Here is a 15,067-nt window from a genome sequence, read left to right on the forward strand (position 1 = left end):
TTAGAGCAAAGAAAGTTGTGATCCCACAGCTTTGAGTCTTACAACTTGTGAGGCATGCAAAAATAAAAACCAGGTTTTACAAGTGCAGACTATTAATGATGAGAAGAAAAGAAAGCATGTTATTATCAGAGACTTGTCTGGAGTCTCTCCTTTGAATCCAGAATTTTAGAGGACTATATATGCAAGTTCACATAATTCAAATGGCTGCCTGAGAGTAACCTGGAATGAGTTGAGGCTTGGGGGAAATGGTAAGGTCAAAAAGACCTCTTTAAAAGTTATCCTCATAGAACAAAAATTTGAAAGATATAGGGCCACTGAGAGATAAGACATAATCTTGACAAATGGAAATGACAGAGAACGAATATAGAACCCCTCTTATTTCCAAATTTTTGCTCAAGGAGCATAATCATGAGATGAGAAAGAGTACAACTATTTAATAGGGACACTGATAACTGGACCATATCCAGAGGAGAGGTATGTCATGTGAAGAATGGTTGAAAGAACTGACAGTCGTTAGCCCCAAGTGAGTTATGGAGCATGAGAGCTATTTTTTCATATCTGAAGTGCCGTCTATTAGAATAGGGGTTAGATATTTCTATTGTACATCATAGTCACAAGGTTGGGAAAGGACAAGGGGAGAAGGAAAGAAAATAGGGTCAATTCTTAAAAGTTACAGGAAGCTGGATTTTAGCTCAATGTAATAACTTTCTTCCTATTAGGTTCTCCATAGTTTTCCCCCGACATTTTATTATTATTATTTTATTTTTCAAACATATAGCAAAGTTGAAAGAATCTTATAGTGAATGCCTGTATACTACCGCCTAGATTCTATTAACATTTTATGCATTATCACATATTTATCTATCTACCCATTCCTCTATCCACCCATAAAAGCATCTAACATTTTGGATGTATTTCCAAGTAAATTCCATATAGTTTTGGCTACCATGGGGAAGGTAGGTGTTCTGTGAAAGGCAGGTATAGGCAAATGACCTCCAAAGGCTGAAGGAGTCATAAGCCCAAAGAAAAAGGCCATAAGTCCAGCTTGATGAGAAATGATTTATTAAGGGGACTTACTGGCAGAAGTGTGTCTTGGGTGGCTGCAAGACCCCACCTCTTGTAAGACCTGCTTTTATAACCCTAGAGGCTGAGGAGTATAGTATGGTTAAACAGAAAGAAAGAATGTATGTGTGGAGGATGTGCTCAAGAAGGCTTCAAGTCACAGAGTGGTCATCATGGCCAATTCGTCCAAGAGGATGTTAGTCTGGTTCCTACAGTGGGGCATCTTAATTCCAAGAGCTTTTTTACAGAGGCTAATGGCCGACTATTGGGGATACTGAGTAGGTGGAGTGGACCAGACTATGGCTTTCAAACTTTTTGGACTGCTATTCATACCAAGAAATATATTTCACATTCCTATCCACATGCATTCTGAAGTAGAAATTTCAGGAAACAATATTTATCCTTAACATGTGAAGGATGCCAATATTTTTTACTTTATTTCGTTTAAAAAAATGACAGTCACGATCCACTAACTTGATTTGATAAGCCACCAATGGGTTGTGACTCATCATTTGAAAATCATTGGACTAGTCGATCTCCAAGAAGATTCGTCTTTTTAAGAGAATCCTGTAGCTACTACTAGGATTTATCTAAATTTTCCAATGATCAGGAACCTATTTTGAGTCTCCGCACAGTATTTACCTAGCACGTATGGAATTATGTTGTACGTCATGCATAATTAAGAGAAAGATGTTAAATGTCCAGGTAAGACTTATGGATAGATCAAATTCAAACACTCTTCAGGAGTAAGTTTTTTAATTGCTCTTATTTTCACAAACATAAAGGTATGTATGCCCTATTGGTTGAATGAGAGGGCTTCACTACTCATGTGTAGTCTTCTTCTGTTAAATACGGCTATTAATCCCTGCTGTGGGTCTGACAAAGTTGAGAAGATCAAATGAGAAAAGAAAACACTTTGAAAACCAATATTTTATTATTATGATTCTGTGAAGCCAGGTAAGAGAGGCTGCGGTCAAGCTCTATGGGGCAGCGTCTCAGTATTTTTAAAAACTCTCTACTCTGACAGAGCTTACATTAGCATTCCCGAACACCAACGACAATGCCAAAGGCGCGAGACTCCCCTAAAAGGGTATTAGCTGTAAACTTGCCAGGGGTTTGACCACCTAGTCATGCGCTCCGCTCTGTCTGCGCATGCTCCAGCGCGGCTCGGGCCTCCTCGCGGGGTTGGACGGAAAGCGGAGGGTGGAGTGCGGGCCACGTGGGTTCCCGTGACGTCATCTCCGAGCGCCGAGGGTGACTGGACTTGCTGTGGGCTTCCAAGGCCCCGCGGCGCTGCGGGTTGTATCGGCAGGATACCGGAGGGCGGAAGTGCAGCAGGGCTCGGCTCCGACCTCCGCGCCGCTGCCTTCTGCGGCTGCGCGGGCTCTCGGGACTCCGGGCTCGCGCGTCTCTGCGGGACAAGCACCCTGCGCCTCCGCCCTGCTAGAGCCCGGGATCCGAGTGTCTTCACCGGTGCGGGAAGCCGGAGAAGGAGCTGGCGTTTCTGGTAGGGTGTGTGCGACTGTGTATGTGTATGTGTATCTCCGTCTCCCCGTTTTCCTAGTGTGGGGAAATGCCTGGAGGAGAAGAGTTGGGGAGGTGCCAGGTAGGTGTGGTAGGAGGGAGGGGCGAGTGGCCGGCTAGAGGAGCGCTCCCCCGGGCGGCGGTGGCGGGTGAAGGTGGTTCCTCCAGGGGAGGTGGAGTTGGCCAGACGCCGCCGCCGAGGACCTTGGGCAGGCCGGAGGGTGTATGTAGCCTGTGTGATCTCTCTCCGGGAATATGTCAGTTCCGTACTAAAGTAGGAAGCCTAGCGTCTTATCGCAGGCTCTAGAGTTTAGTTCAAGACGTGCATTTTTCGTGGAACAGTTATTTAAATTGTAATTATTTCACAGGCAGTTCGATTCTGTCCGAATTTAGTGGGTGTTTCCTCCAATTTCTTTTCTCTACGGCATTCATTCTCATTTTAACAATAATATTTAGTGCTAACGAAGTCATTTTCTGTTGGCTAAGAAGTTTCACATCCTTTATACTTTGGATTATTTTCAAATCATACCTGAAACTGGAGGAACGTAGGGAAATTGGATTTGTTCTAGATTTTCCTCAGGGGTGGTGAGGCACAGCATGTCTTCAGCAACAATCAGAACTCAAGAGACTATCAGACATCTCTGAACTTCCAAGGCCTTCCAGAATCCACGTGATAAATCTCAAAGTCTTTTGAGCCTTGGTACTTGCATTTGAACTTGATTGTTTGTGATTTCCATACATGGATTTGTTGGTTAAATTTTAAATTTGAAAGTTAAAGATATTGGGCTGAGGGTAGTAGTTGAGGGGAATTTTAGAGTTTTATGCTAGATTTGAGTTTGTGCTCTGATCTTCAGAGATATGCTGGTTAAAACTGGGGGAAATGAGCAGAATGGTACCATATGACTATGACTATTTAGAATAATGTACATACTCAAGTGTAGGTTTGCTTTATTTAACAAATATTGAGTGCCTATTATGTGCCAGGCATTGAACAAAAAGTAAATATAAAAATAGTGAACAAAACAGTAAAAATTCTTGCCATCATGTAGTTCGCTTTGAGGGTGGGAGGGGAAGACATTAATATAAAAATTAATTTAAGGAGCACCTGGGTGGCTCAGGTCATGATCCCAGGGTCCTGGAATCGAGCCCTGCCTCGGGCTCCCTGCTCAGTGGGAAGCCTGCTTCTCCCTCTCTCACTCCCCCTGCTTGTGTTCCCTCTCTCGCTGTGTCTCTCTCTGTCAAATGAATAAATAAGATCTTTTTAAAAAAAAAGATTTAAAAAATTAATTTAAAAATATGTCAGGTAGTGAAAGGTGCTAGAGAGAAAGAATAAAGTCGTGAAGGGTAACAAGGAATGTCAGTGGCCTGCATAGGAAATTGCAGTGGTGGCTTTAGAAAAGATGATATTTGAGTAGAGAACTAAAAGTGATAAAGAAGGATTTCATGTGGATGTAGTGGAATGAGCCATTAGACCTACCACAAAGTCCCTGAGACAGGAGCGTACCAGCTAGTTTGGCTGGAGCTCAGTGAGCAAAAAGGAGGAGAAGTAGATGATCAGGTCAGAATGCGGCGGGTCATATACAGCCTTATAGGACTTTGTAAGGACTTTAGTTTTTACTTTGAACGAGATGGTAGGGTTTGAGTAAAGGAGTAAACTGATCTGACTGGTGTTTAGAAGGATCTTTCTGATTGCTATGTTTGTCTCTAGCAAGGGCAGAAATAATGAGACCCCTTAGTAGGCCATTTATCCAGGTTAAAGGTCAAGGTGACGTGGATCAGTGTGATAATAGTGAAGATGGTGAGAAATGGCCAGATTCTGGACTTGTGTCTAAGCTAAAGCAGTAGGTATGAAGGGTCAAGGATGACTCCAAGATTTATGGCTTAGCAACTAGAGAACAGTTACCACTTTATGATTTGAGGAAGACCACAGAATAATAGGGAGATGAGGGAGGAAGGTCTGAAATCATTTTCTGTTTGCACATGCTGAATTTTCAAATGAAATGTCAATATTGCATAGTATCTATGAAATTGGAGCTAAGAAGAGAAGTTTGGGCTGAAGATATAAATGTGGGAATTGTTAATGTGTAAATAATATTTAAAAGCCGTGAGAGATCTCCAAAGGTGTGGTTCAAGGACTGAGTCCTGGTGCACTTCAAGATTGGCAGTAGGTTGGAGAGATTGAGGAGCTATTCCTCCAGGATGGGGGTTGGGCTGTTCATTAAACCCCCTGTTGATAACCACTCATCCTTAGTAACAGGATAGAAGGAAATAGAACGCTAGTTCATTAGCTGTGAGAGAGTGAGGAAGGAGATGCGAAAATTAGAGGAGAGAGGAGACACGAAATGATGATCTAGGACAGTGGGAGAATAAATGGACTCCGGAAATGTAGGAACGTTGGCCAGTACTCAGGGCCTACTTTTGAGGTTAGTGTTCATGAATTTAAAAGGAGACCAGCCAGCATAGATTATTTTTAAATGTTTTCAAATTTACTCCCAGTAGTTATTTGATATTTTAAGTAATTTCTAGGTAGTTGGGGATTTTGTCAGCAGAATAGCTTCAAGTAATAGGTTAGCCTTTCTTAGTTTGTAGTGTGAAAGAGACTAGTAATTGTGCATTATATTTTTATTATACTTCCTGTGCTGTTTGCTAAATGTTATTGGCTGGGAACTTGCGTTGTTCCAGGCCTTGAATTAGTTGAAGAGAATGCAGCAGTCAGGAAATAGCCCTGTCTTCCACGAGCTTACTTCTAGTAGACTGCATCATGGGTTGTGATGTCTGTGCTTGAAAAATATTGCCTTCTAATTGGACTCATGGTGATGAAAGTGTAGTGTATCTATGAGAGGGGAAAATATTCTTGCAAAATAATGAAATTTGCTGAATTTAAAGTGTGATTATACTGATTTGGAGAAGAGTTTAGGCAGAAAAGTTTCTTAAGTAGCTAGTATAATTTTTCAGTATATATATTTTATACATTTTTCCAATTGTTTAACAAAAATTACAGAGCCTGCTAAGTGCTAATTATGCTAATACTGAGGATACAAAGTAAATACGATTCTGCTTCGGCTGTCAGTGAACTCAGTTCATTGTGGGGATGGGCAAGAGACAGATAAGATAAACATAACTGCAATACATGGTTATAACATGCGATATTATAGAAGTAATTAGATTGGAGATTGCTTAGTGGAAAGCTTCCCAAGAAGCTGATGTTAAGCTGACTCTTAAAAGAGGATTAAGAATTGGCCAAAAATAAGAGGACAAGGGTGTTTAAGGAGACAGGTCATGGAGGCGTGAGGAAATCATGTATTAAATACATATATCATTTATTGAGTGGTCACCAGGTGCCAAACACCCAACAGCCTTGTGAAATTAGAATTATCTTCAGTTCACAAATACAAGGTTCAAAGATGTCAGGATACTAGGACACAGCTCACAGGTGGAAGTCTGGGTTTAAACCCATGTCAGTCTGATTTCAAAACCCCTTAACCTTCTGTCTGTATTGCCTGCTGTCGGCATTTAAGTCTTCCCTGTTCTTGTTCTTTATCCCTCAGCCGGTTTTCCATTAACTTCTGTTCATTCTTCCTTGGAAAGACCTCATATCTGTCTCTCATCTATCCACTGCTACCAGTCTAGGTCAGGCACTCATTATTATATGCCTTAGTGTTGAAATTGCTTCCTGGCTACCCTCTCTCTGACTTGGGATCTCCTTTTGTGCACTGCTACTAGGTAGTTTTAATCTCACTGTTATAAAACCTTACAGGCTTTGTAGGCTTGTTGGATGAAATTGAGAACGCACAGTCTTCTGTTTGGTATGCTTCATGATCTAGTCTCACTTTACATTTACAGATTTGACAGTAAAGAAATAATAATTGCTTTTATTTCTCAGCACTTACTACATTTCCAGTACCATGTCAAATATTCTATAGATTTTTTTTTTTGCCAGAACAGCCTGATGAATTTCATAGGTAAGGACATTGTAGTAAAGTGACTTGGCCGGGATCCCAGGTGATATTAAAACATGTCACAATATCAGCTCTTTCATTATCTGCTACTCTTCCCAACTCAGTTTCCTAAAAAATTGACACGCACATTGCTCCTGCACACTTTCTGCCTTTCTTGATGCTATTTTGCCCTGCTTGGAATATTTGTTGTCTTTATTCCATATTTTACCTAGTGAATATTCTACCCATTCTGCATATACTCATTCTTTTATATTCTACACATTCTTCAAGTTCCATATCTTTTAAATTCCCCTCTGAACACTATAGGGGATAGTAATATTTTTCTTCTTCCTTTCCACCCTCCTCCCTTATGAAAGCTTTCATAAAATAGCATTTAATTATAACCATGGACATTTTGGAGTTGGAAGGGATGCTGGCAACCGTATGACATAAATGAAAAAATACGAGATCTGAAATCAGAGATAAAAAAATCTTTACTGTAAGTTTATAAGTGTTGTAAAAGTAGAAGTGCAGTGAGAAAAGAAAGGTTTCACCTGAGGTATGCATAAAAGAAAGGCTATCTTGAGCTGAGTCCTAAAGGATGTTTTAAGTCAGAAGACAAGGTAGGGAGGGCTGCTTTACGGTAAGGAACCACCAGCATGAGCAAAGCCATGGAAAAGATATGAAAGTTTATGGTATGTTTAGTAGGTCGGGAGATAATATCTTCTGGACAATGCCTGAGGTTTTTAAAAAGTTGTTATTGTCACTACCATCATCATCTTGAATATCCTCAGCCTCTGCCACACAGCTGGGCATAGCAAATGATCAAATATTGATTGACTTTATATTGAGTGTTAATAGCAGTGTTCAGTTTTTTTTTTTTTAAAGATTTATTTATGAGAGAGAGAGAGAGCATGAGTGGGAAGGGCAGCGGGAGAGGGAGGGAGAATATCAAGCAGACTCTGCCCTGAGTGAGGAGCTGGATGTGGCACTCAGTCTTAGGACCCTGAGATCAGGATTGAGCCAAAACCAAGAGTCGGATGCCCAACTGACTGTGCCGCCCAGACGTCTCCCAGTGTTCAATTTTGAGACATGCTTATTGGTTCTGTAAATTATAGTAGACACTTTATAATACTATATTATAGGCATTGCCCTAAGTGCTTTACATGTATTAATTTTATCTATTTTATGGGGTAGTGCTGTTATTCACATTTTACAGATGAGAAAACTAAGATATGAGAAGTTAATTGACTTACTTGAGGTCACAGAGTGATAAAACTAGGTTTTGAATCCAGGCAATCTGGCTCCATATTCTGTATTTTGAACCCCCACATTGTAGTGCCTCTCAGGAGTTAAATTTTGTTTTTCTGCTTCTGTTTTAAAAAAGATAATTTAATACATCTTTTAGTTTTATCCATGTATCAGTTTTTTGGCACATTTTTGAGTTAAGTGCATTTGCATGCTTTCTTACATAATTCATTATATGTGAATATTTATTAATATTGAAAAACTAACATTTTATGATGCTATAAATTTGGGTCTGTGTATTTTGACTCAATTAGTAGCCTTGTTTGAAGTTTTCATAAATCTGTTTAGGAATTTCTGCTGTTTTGTAAAATTTGTATTGACTACCACATGACGCCTTCAGCTGCCTTGGTTCAGTCAGATCTTCCCTGTAAGGAATGTATACATAAGAAACAGTGGTATATGGGTAATAAGGTACTGATTTATCTTTCACCGGTTTTGTACCTAAAATCCTACCTTTGAACTTCAGTAAAGTCTTAAGTTCCAGCCCAGTTTACCAAAGTTCTGCAGTGGGATTTTAGGTATAAAACCAGTAAAAGATAAGTCCATACTTCTATCACTGTTGGGGAGAGACTCCCAGAAACAAAGAGAAAAGGAAGACATTGGACACTTCTTACTGTTTCTGACACGTGAAAGGAAGAAGCAGAAGAAAATGCCATGGAAAGAAATAGCATGGGAGTCAGGTATTGTCATCTGGCAGAGTAGAGGGGAGAGAATGGAGCCATACCCAAATCCGTGATATTTTTATTTATGGTAACCCCTGCTTGTTAATAAACAAGGCTCAATTAGTGTCCTGGACTCTGACAAATCGGATGATTATTCCTTCTTGAGAGGACAGTGGTTGGAGAGAAGGAAAGAACTTGTAGAAATGGACTTTATTTAAAAATGTGGCCATACCCACTTTAATTTTTAATTTTCTTTTGAATTATATTGTCTACCTATTTTTTTCTGAGGCAGAAAAATTATCCAGTGTGACAATATTGATAGTGACTTTCAACTTTAACATTGTATTTCAATGTTCTTAAAATCTCTTAGGAAAGGAGCTCTTTGCCTCAAGTTTTTTTTCTTTGTGAGCGACAGAGGAATCTTAGTTGTAGCTAATGGTTAATTGGGTGTATTATAATTACAGAAACCACTGCTTACCACCTCTGTATTGGATTCAACTTTAGGTTTACTTATTTGCCATAACTTAGATTTCATTATTTCCTGTCATCAGTAAATTTATTCATAAAGAACAAAGTATTAATGTAATCTGTAAGTAGTGAGGTCTTTTCTATTTTCAGTCAGTTAATTTTGTGTGATATGTAAACTTGGGAATTCACTGCAGAGAAACTCAGTGTGTTGTTTGAATTTGAAGTGTATCAGGGTGGAATTATATGAAGTGTGACTGTATCATTTGCTTAAAATGGTGACTTTTATGGATATGCTTTAATAAAAATTAAAACACTGTAATATGCTGTAAAGAGCACTAGACTCAGTTCAGTAACTCAGTGACCAGATTTGTTATCCTGGTTTCACTGTTACTTTAGTGGTCTTGTAATGTTTATCCTGGTTTGACTGTTACTTAGTGCTCTTGTAGTGTTGGACAGATTTTTTCACCTCTTTCAGTTTATTTACCTGTAGATCCTATTGCATCCAGTTGACCTCCAAGGTGCATTTAAGTATAGTGATACAAAATTCAGAACTCTATTTGTTTTTTTTTTTTATTTTTATTTTTATTTTTTTTTTTTTTTTAAAGATTTTATTTATTTATTTGAGAGAGAGAATGAGATAGAGAGAGAGCATGAGAGCGGGGAGGGTCCGAGGGAGAAGCAGACTCACTGCTGAGCAGGGAGCCCGATGCGGGACTCGATCCCGGGACTCCAGGATCATGACCTGAGCCGAAGGCAGTCGCTTAACCAACTGAGCCACCCAGGCGCCCTGTTTTTTTTTTTTAATCTTTGGCTAATTAATGGCAGTCCTGATGCACTTGGCATTGGTCAGTGGATGAGAAAAGAGAGAAAAGCTCTTTGAATAATTCAGTGTTAGTAATTGGTATTTGGCTAAACTGATATGGTTATTTAAAATGTTTCCATAGGATATGCTAGCCTATAAAGAAAAAATATATATACATAAAGAAATATATGAGTAGAAGGATATTGAATCTTAGTATCCAGGTACTGACAGTGTTTATTTCTGCATTTACTCATACTGTATATTGCATTGTTACCTAGTTGTGGAATATTAGTGCTGGAAGACAATTGGATATTGCAGAGGCCAAAAGCCATATTCTTCTGTTATACCCAGAATATTTCAGTTTGCAGATTTAGTGCCAAATTTGTGGCATAGAGAATATTTTAAGTTCAGAGTAGAAGCATTTACTACTACTCATGGTGGCAGAGGATTGGGAGCTGGGTTTGCAGAGTGGGTAGGATTTGAACAGGTGAGAGATGAGCGTATTAGTCACGGGGGATGGTAGGACAGAGAGCAAGGTATTTAAATTGCCAGTTTTGCTAGAGGGTTTATTAAAAGAAGTATAGTAAATAAGATTGGAAATATTGGTGGAATCAAACCATGGACAGGATGAAATTTAGAAATTTAGGATGGAAATAGGTCTGTACAAAGTCTATACACCAGGGTGTGTGTGTGTGTGTGTGTGTGTGCATTTTTTTTTTTCAAGCAAGAGCAAACTATCTAGATGGAGTAGGAGAGGTTGAATGTATTAGATAGGGCAGGTGTAATTGTGGGTATGATAGTTTGGAGTTGGCCTCTAAGGGACCATAAGGATATAGGAAGACTTCCCTTTAGATGAGCAATAGACTCTCCTGGGGCTTGAGAGAATGATACAAATATAGCTTCACTTTGGCTGTGGTGTATTAGTTGCATAAGTTAAGTTAGCACACGTAATTTTGAATTACTTACTTGTATGATCCTTTTAAATAAATAATAGCTCTGCATTTAGAATTTATTGTACTGATTTTTCATTCATTCTAAAGAATGCTAATCACACATTTTTTTGAAATGAATGATTGTTGTGGCATTCATTTTTCATATAATCTTTCTTTGTTTTAGAGCGTGTTCATTTATCCTTGCAAGGATCTGACTAATGCTCTTCATTTTATTTTCAGTTTGGCTTTGGGTGAAAAAAGAATTTAGCCTATATGCACTGCTTTAACCATTGGAAGAATGACAGATGACAAAGATGTGCTTCGAGATGTGTGGTTTGGACGAATTCCAACTTGTTTCACCCTGTATCAGGATGAAATAACTGAACGGGAGGCAGAACCATATTATGTAAGTATGTTGATGATGAAAAATGGAATATCTGACTTTGTCCGTTTTTGTAAATGAAGGTCTAAGAACCTGGAGGCTGTTACCCAACATTTTATATACAATTAATACTTGTTATTACAGAAAAAAATTAGAAAACACAGATCAGTAAAAGGAAAGAAATAAAAATTACCTCTAATTCTACCACCCAGAGGGAAAAAACTGTTGACATGTTGATTATGGGACTGTCTTGACTTTCTTTTTCTCATGAATACATACATATATAATATGTGATAATGGAATTATAAGTTATGTGCTATAGGAGCAATTTTGAAAATGATAGGCTCAGATTTGATTCTTCTGTAGGTAAGTGGTTCCAAGCAACTATTTACCAAATTGTTTTTATAGCTCAATGAACATAGGAATGTGTGTGTTTTCATATGTTCATAAACTGATATGTAGTATACAAAATATAACAAATTGCTGTATGTAAACTTGTAGGTTTGAATTAGTGTCATCTGTTTTAGAAAACAGTATCAAATATCTTCTGATTTTAGCCTGCTTTTTTTCCTTTTCTAAGTGCATATATAACCCAAACTTAAGCATCTGTCAGTCAGAAATAGTAGTATCCTGCCTTTTTACTGAATAGGTCCTAATAGACAAAGACATTCTCAGTTGTCATTATTTTAGTTTTGTCTCAGGTACACATAATATTGTTTACCTAGGTATATCTGGAGAAGTGGAAATTTATTTGTGGTGTTGGACTTTCTTGTTTCACTTTAATAAAGCTTGCCCTTTGCTTTCTCCCTTGTCTGTTTGAGGGGTAGCACTGCTCCTCAGCCTGCTCCAGCCATGAGAGGTCAGACTGGTGGAGGAAGCTACTTAAGGAGCCCCATACACTCACTTTTTGGGTACAGGAACAGTTTCATTTTACTCTGTGTATCCTTAGCATCTGGCATAGGTCATGCAAGTGGTAGACACTCAGTGCATGAAAGCCTCATACATTCATGTTGAGATTTTGTTTTAAATGGTCTCTTTGGGTTTTCTTACTGAAAATAATTTCAGAGAAATTGGACAGTCTTTTGTTACTAATACTCAGGTTATCATAACTGAATATATACTTTTGAGTCGTTTTAACTTTGGGAAATCTCAGCAGTTTTCTTTTCTGTCTTTAGAAAAATTTCCATAGTTAAAAACAAAATGTGGTCACAGTTTATTTTTAGAAGAATTTCATTTGGTAGATGTTTTTGTTTTTTTTGTTTTTTGCTTCTTCTGTAATATGTGTTAGGATATCACTTATGTTTTGTTTCCAAACTAGTTTCTGTTATTTTAATTAAAACTTTTAACCTCTGGTGCCTTTCTGATCGTATCTAAACAAAGGAATGTATGTGTCTAGTTGGTCAAAGTGGCAGATATGAGAAATATGTAATTTAAGTCTGTTTACTTTTAAGTCAGAATATGATGTTTGACAGCTTCCTGCAGTTAATCCAAGTAAAGAGGCTTCTTTACTTCTTTTTTTCCTTCTTTATGTATGAATTTGTTAAATATAAAAAGATTGTTGTGAGAGTGGAGTGTAAGTTGTTTTCTAGCTGTCTCTAATTGAATTGAAAATGGCAGCAAGTATTGGGGATATCTATAGAACGAAGAAAGTTATTTTGTCTAATTGATAATTTTTTAAAAATAATATTTTTCCCTCATTTTTCACCCAAAAGAAACTCTTATAGTAATTATGATTATGTTTTTGGAAAAATATCAGGTGACAGACATATAATAAATATTAAACAAAAACTGCAGTTTAAAACCATGTGGCATCACCTAGATTTTGCTCTTTACATACATAAGTACATAAGTATAAGTTACTACATGCAGGAAGAAAATAAACAAAAACAGCAGTGGTTAGTCTTAGAATTATAGGTGAGAATGGTAGTGCCAATTTGGTTTTAGTTTACGTGTGTCTTGGTTGTAAATTACACTTGACTGTATTTTTAATTGCTTTAGTTTATAATAATAATATTGTAAAGATTCTGGATGAAATGAGGTAAAAATATCATAGCCTAGGCGCCAGTAAACCTCTTTTCCAGACATTCTCAAAGCTCAAGTGAGGTGATTAACAGGGTTATCACCATGGCCTGCAAAGTCCAGTCATGTTCAGGTGGATGTGTAGAAAGGATAGGTGAATGAAAATGTAGTTTGCTTTTTTTTTTTAAAGATTTTATTTTTAAATAATCCCTACACCCAACGTGGGGCTTGAACTCATGACCCTGAGATCAAGAGTCACAAGCTCTACTGATTAAGCCAGCCAGGCGCCCCTGTAGTTTACTTTTTATAGCACTTATTCCTTATTTCTTAGAAACTAAATTTAAAAATATTTACTCATACCAAATTTATAAATTATTCAGAGTCTGTTTCCAATGGAAAAGAATATTAATGTTAAATATATTCCTGTTTATTTCTGCATTTGATTGCCTCCGCATAAATCTCCTTTCAGCCTACATCCCATATCTATGTCAGAGCATTATATCTTATTCTGCAGGGAATATTAGGAAGAAAAATTGTTAGAAACTAGGCAGTCTTTCAGTTTCTGTTGTTTTTCTTACATTCATTTAAACTGTTGCCTTTCATTTAGATTATCTAATGTAAAAACATACTAATTTACATTCATACTTTGTGACTTGTTACAAGAGGAAATCACTCAGTCACGCACATGATCATAAATCTGAGTGGACCCTAAACATTACACTGCAGTCCTTTTATGTTTCCTTAGTCAAGTGTCTCTGTTCTTCTTCTCTAAGAGTATTTCTTTGAGCCCTGACCTTATTTTTCATTCTTAACAGGTAACCTTACTTCCTGCTTTCTGTTTCCTTAACCTTCTGCCACCAAGTCTTCTAAACATATCTGCACTCACACATACTGACTTCTCTCTTGTTTTAATGGAAGAGGTGTCCTTCTTCCTTGGCAAGGCCCAACCTTCTCTCTGTGCTCTGGATCCCATCCACGGTTTTCCTCAGGAAGCTGGTGGTTTCTGATATTCTCCTACCTCCACCCCTGCCTTCTCTCTTTCTTTTACTTTCAGCTTCTGCCTACCAGCTCCTTTTTTGCAGCATTTATATTATTTTAAGCCTTCCTACCCTAAAACAATCATCTGTTGACCCCATCTCTTCTTCACCCTCTTGCTTTCCCTTCATGGCCAGACTTATAAAAAAGGTTGTCTCTGCTCGTTATCTCCTTCCCACTTCCCACTTACTTTACTGGAATCACAGTTACACACTACTGCCACAGAGCTGTTTTTGCTGAAGTCACCAATGACATCTTTTTTTTTTGTCAAACCTTGAGTCTGTTTTTGAATTTTCATTTGCTTGATCTCTCAGTGGTGTTTTGATGTTGTTGTTGGCTATTTTCTCCATTTTGTGGCAGTGTTCGCTCTTGCTCTGCAATGCCTCATAATTCTGGTTTTGCTTCTCCCTTTCTGGGGGGGGGGGGTTTGGTCTCCTTTGCCAGATCTCTTTCCTTTTGCTTGTTCCTCAATGTTGGCATTCCTTGGGGCTTTGCCCCCCCCCTTCACTTTCCCCTGGAGTTATCATCCATTTTTATCTCTTTGTTGAGATAAAACTCTTTGTATTTATTTTGACAACTCCCAAGATTTTTCTCCTGAACCCCAGACCTATGTGTCTTCCTGCTGGATATCAAACTGAGTGTTTTGAAACTGGACACATCATTGTTACCTCCAGATAGACTGGTCATCTGCTGTAATCCCTTCCTGTTTTTGCAAGTAGACCCAGTTAATTAATGACTCTTACCAGTAATTAAGAAAGAACTCATCCTTGTTGCTTCCTTCTCCCATATCCCAGGCATTCAGTCAGTAACTTAGTCCATCTGATTTTATATCTCAAATATCTTTGAAACTTACCCAGTTCTTCCATACCCATTGCTATAGCCTAGTTTAGACCACCATTTAAAAACTGATGGGATTTCATAGTACTAAGTAATTT

General features: G+C 38.1%; 1 protein-coding gene across 3 annotated transcripts in view; it reads left to right on the forward strand.

Annotated features, from left to right (window-relative positions):
- Window positions 1–2,305: 2,305 nt before the first annotated feature.
- The window catches only part of ATG5 (autophagy related 5), a 122,553-nt gene continuing 109,791 nt past the window's right edge, over window positions 2,306–15,067 (forward strand). For 2 of the 3 annotated variants that reach the window (XM_027603294.1, XM_027603296.1), the window contains exons 1-2: window positions 2,306–2,569; window positions 10,937–11,102. In XM_027603294.1, the coding sequence (XP_027459095.1) occupies window positions 10,995–11,102 (108 nt within the window). In that variant the 5' untranslated portion in view covers window positions 2,306–2,569; window positions 10,937–10,994. Of the gene's footprint in view, window positions 2,570–10,936; window positions 11,103–15,067 lie in introns of those variants that run through there. The other variant, XM_027603295.1, reaches the window with a different exon arrangement.

This window comes from Zalophus californianus, chromosome 7, assembly GCF_009762305.2.
Source record: "Zalophus californianus isolate mZalCal1 chromosome 7, mZalCal1.pri.v2, whole genome shotgun sequence".
Taxonomy (NCBI): Eukaryota; Metazoa; Chordata; class Mammalia; order Carnivora; family Otariidae; genus Zalophus; species Zalophus californianus.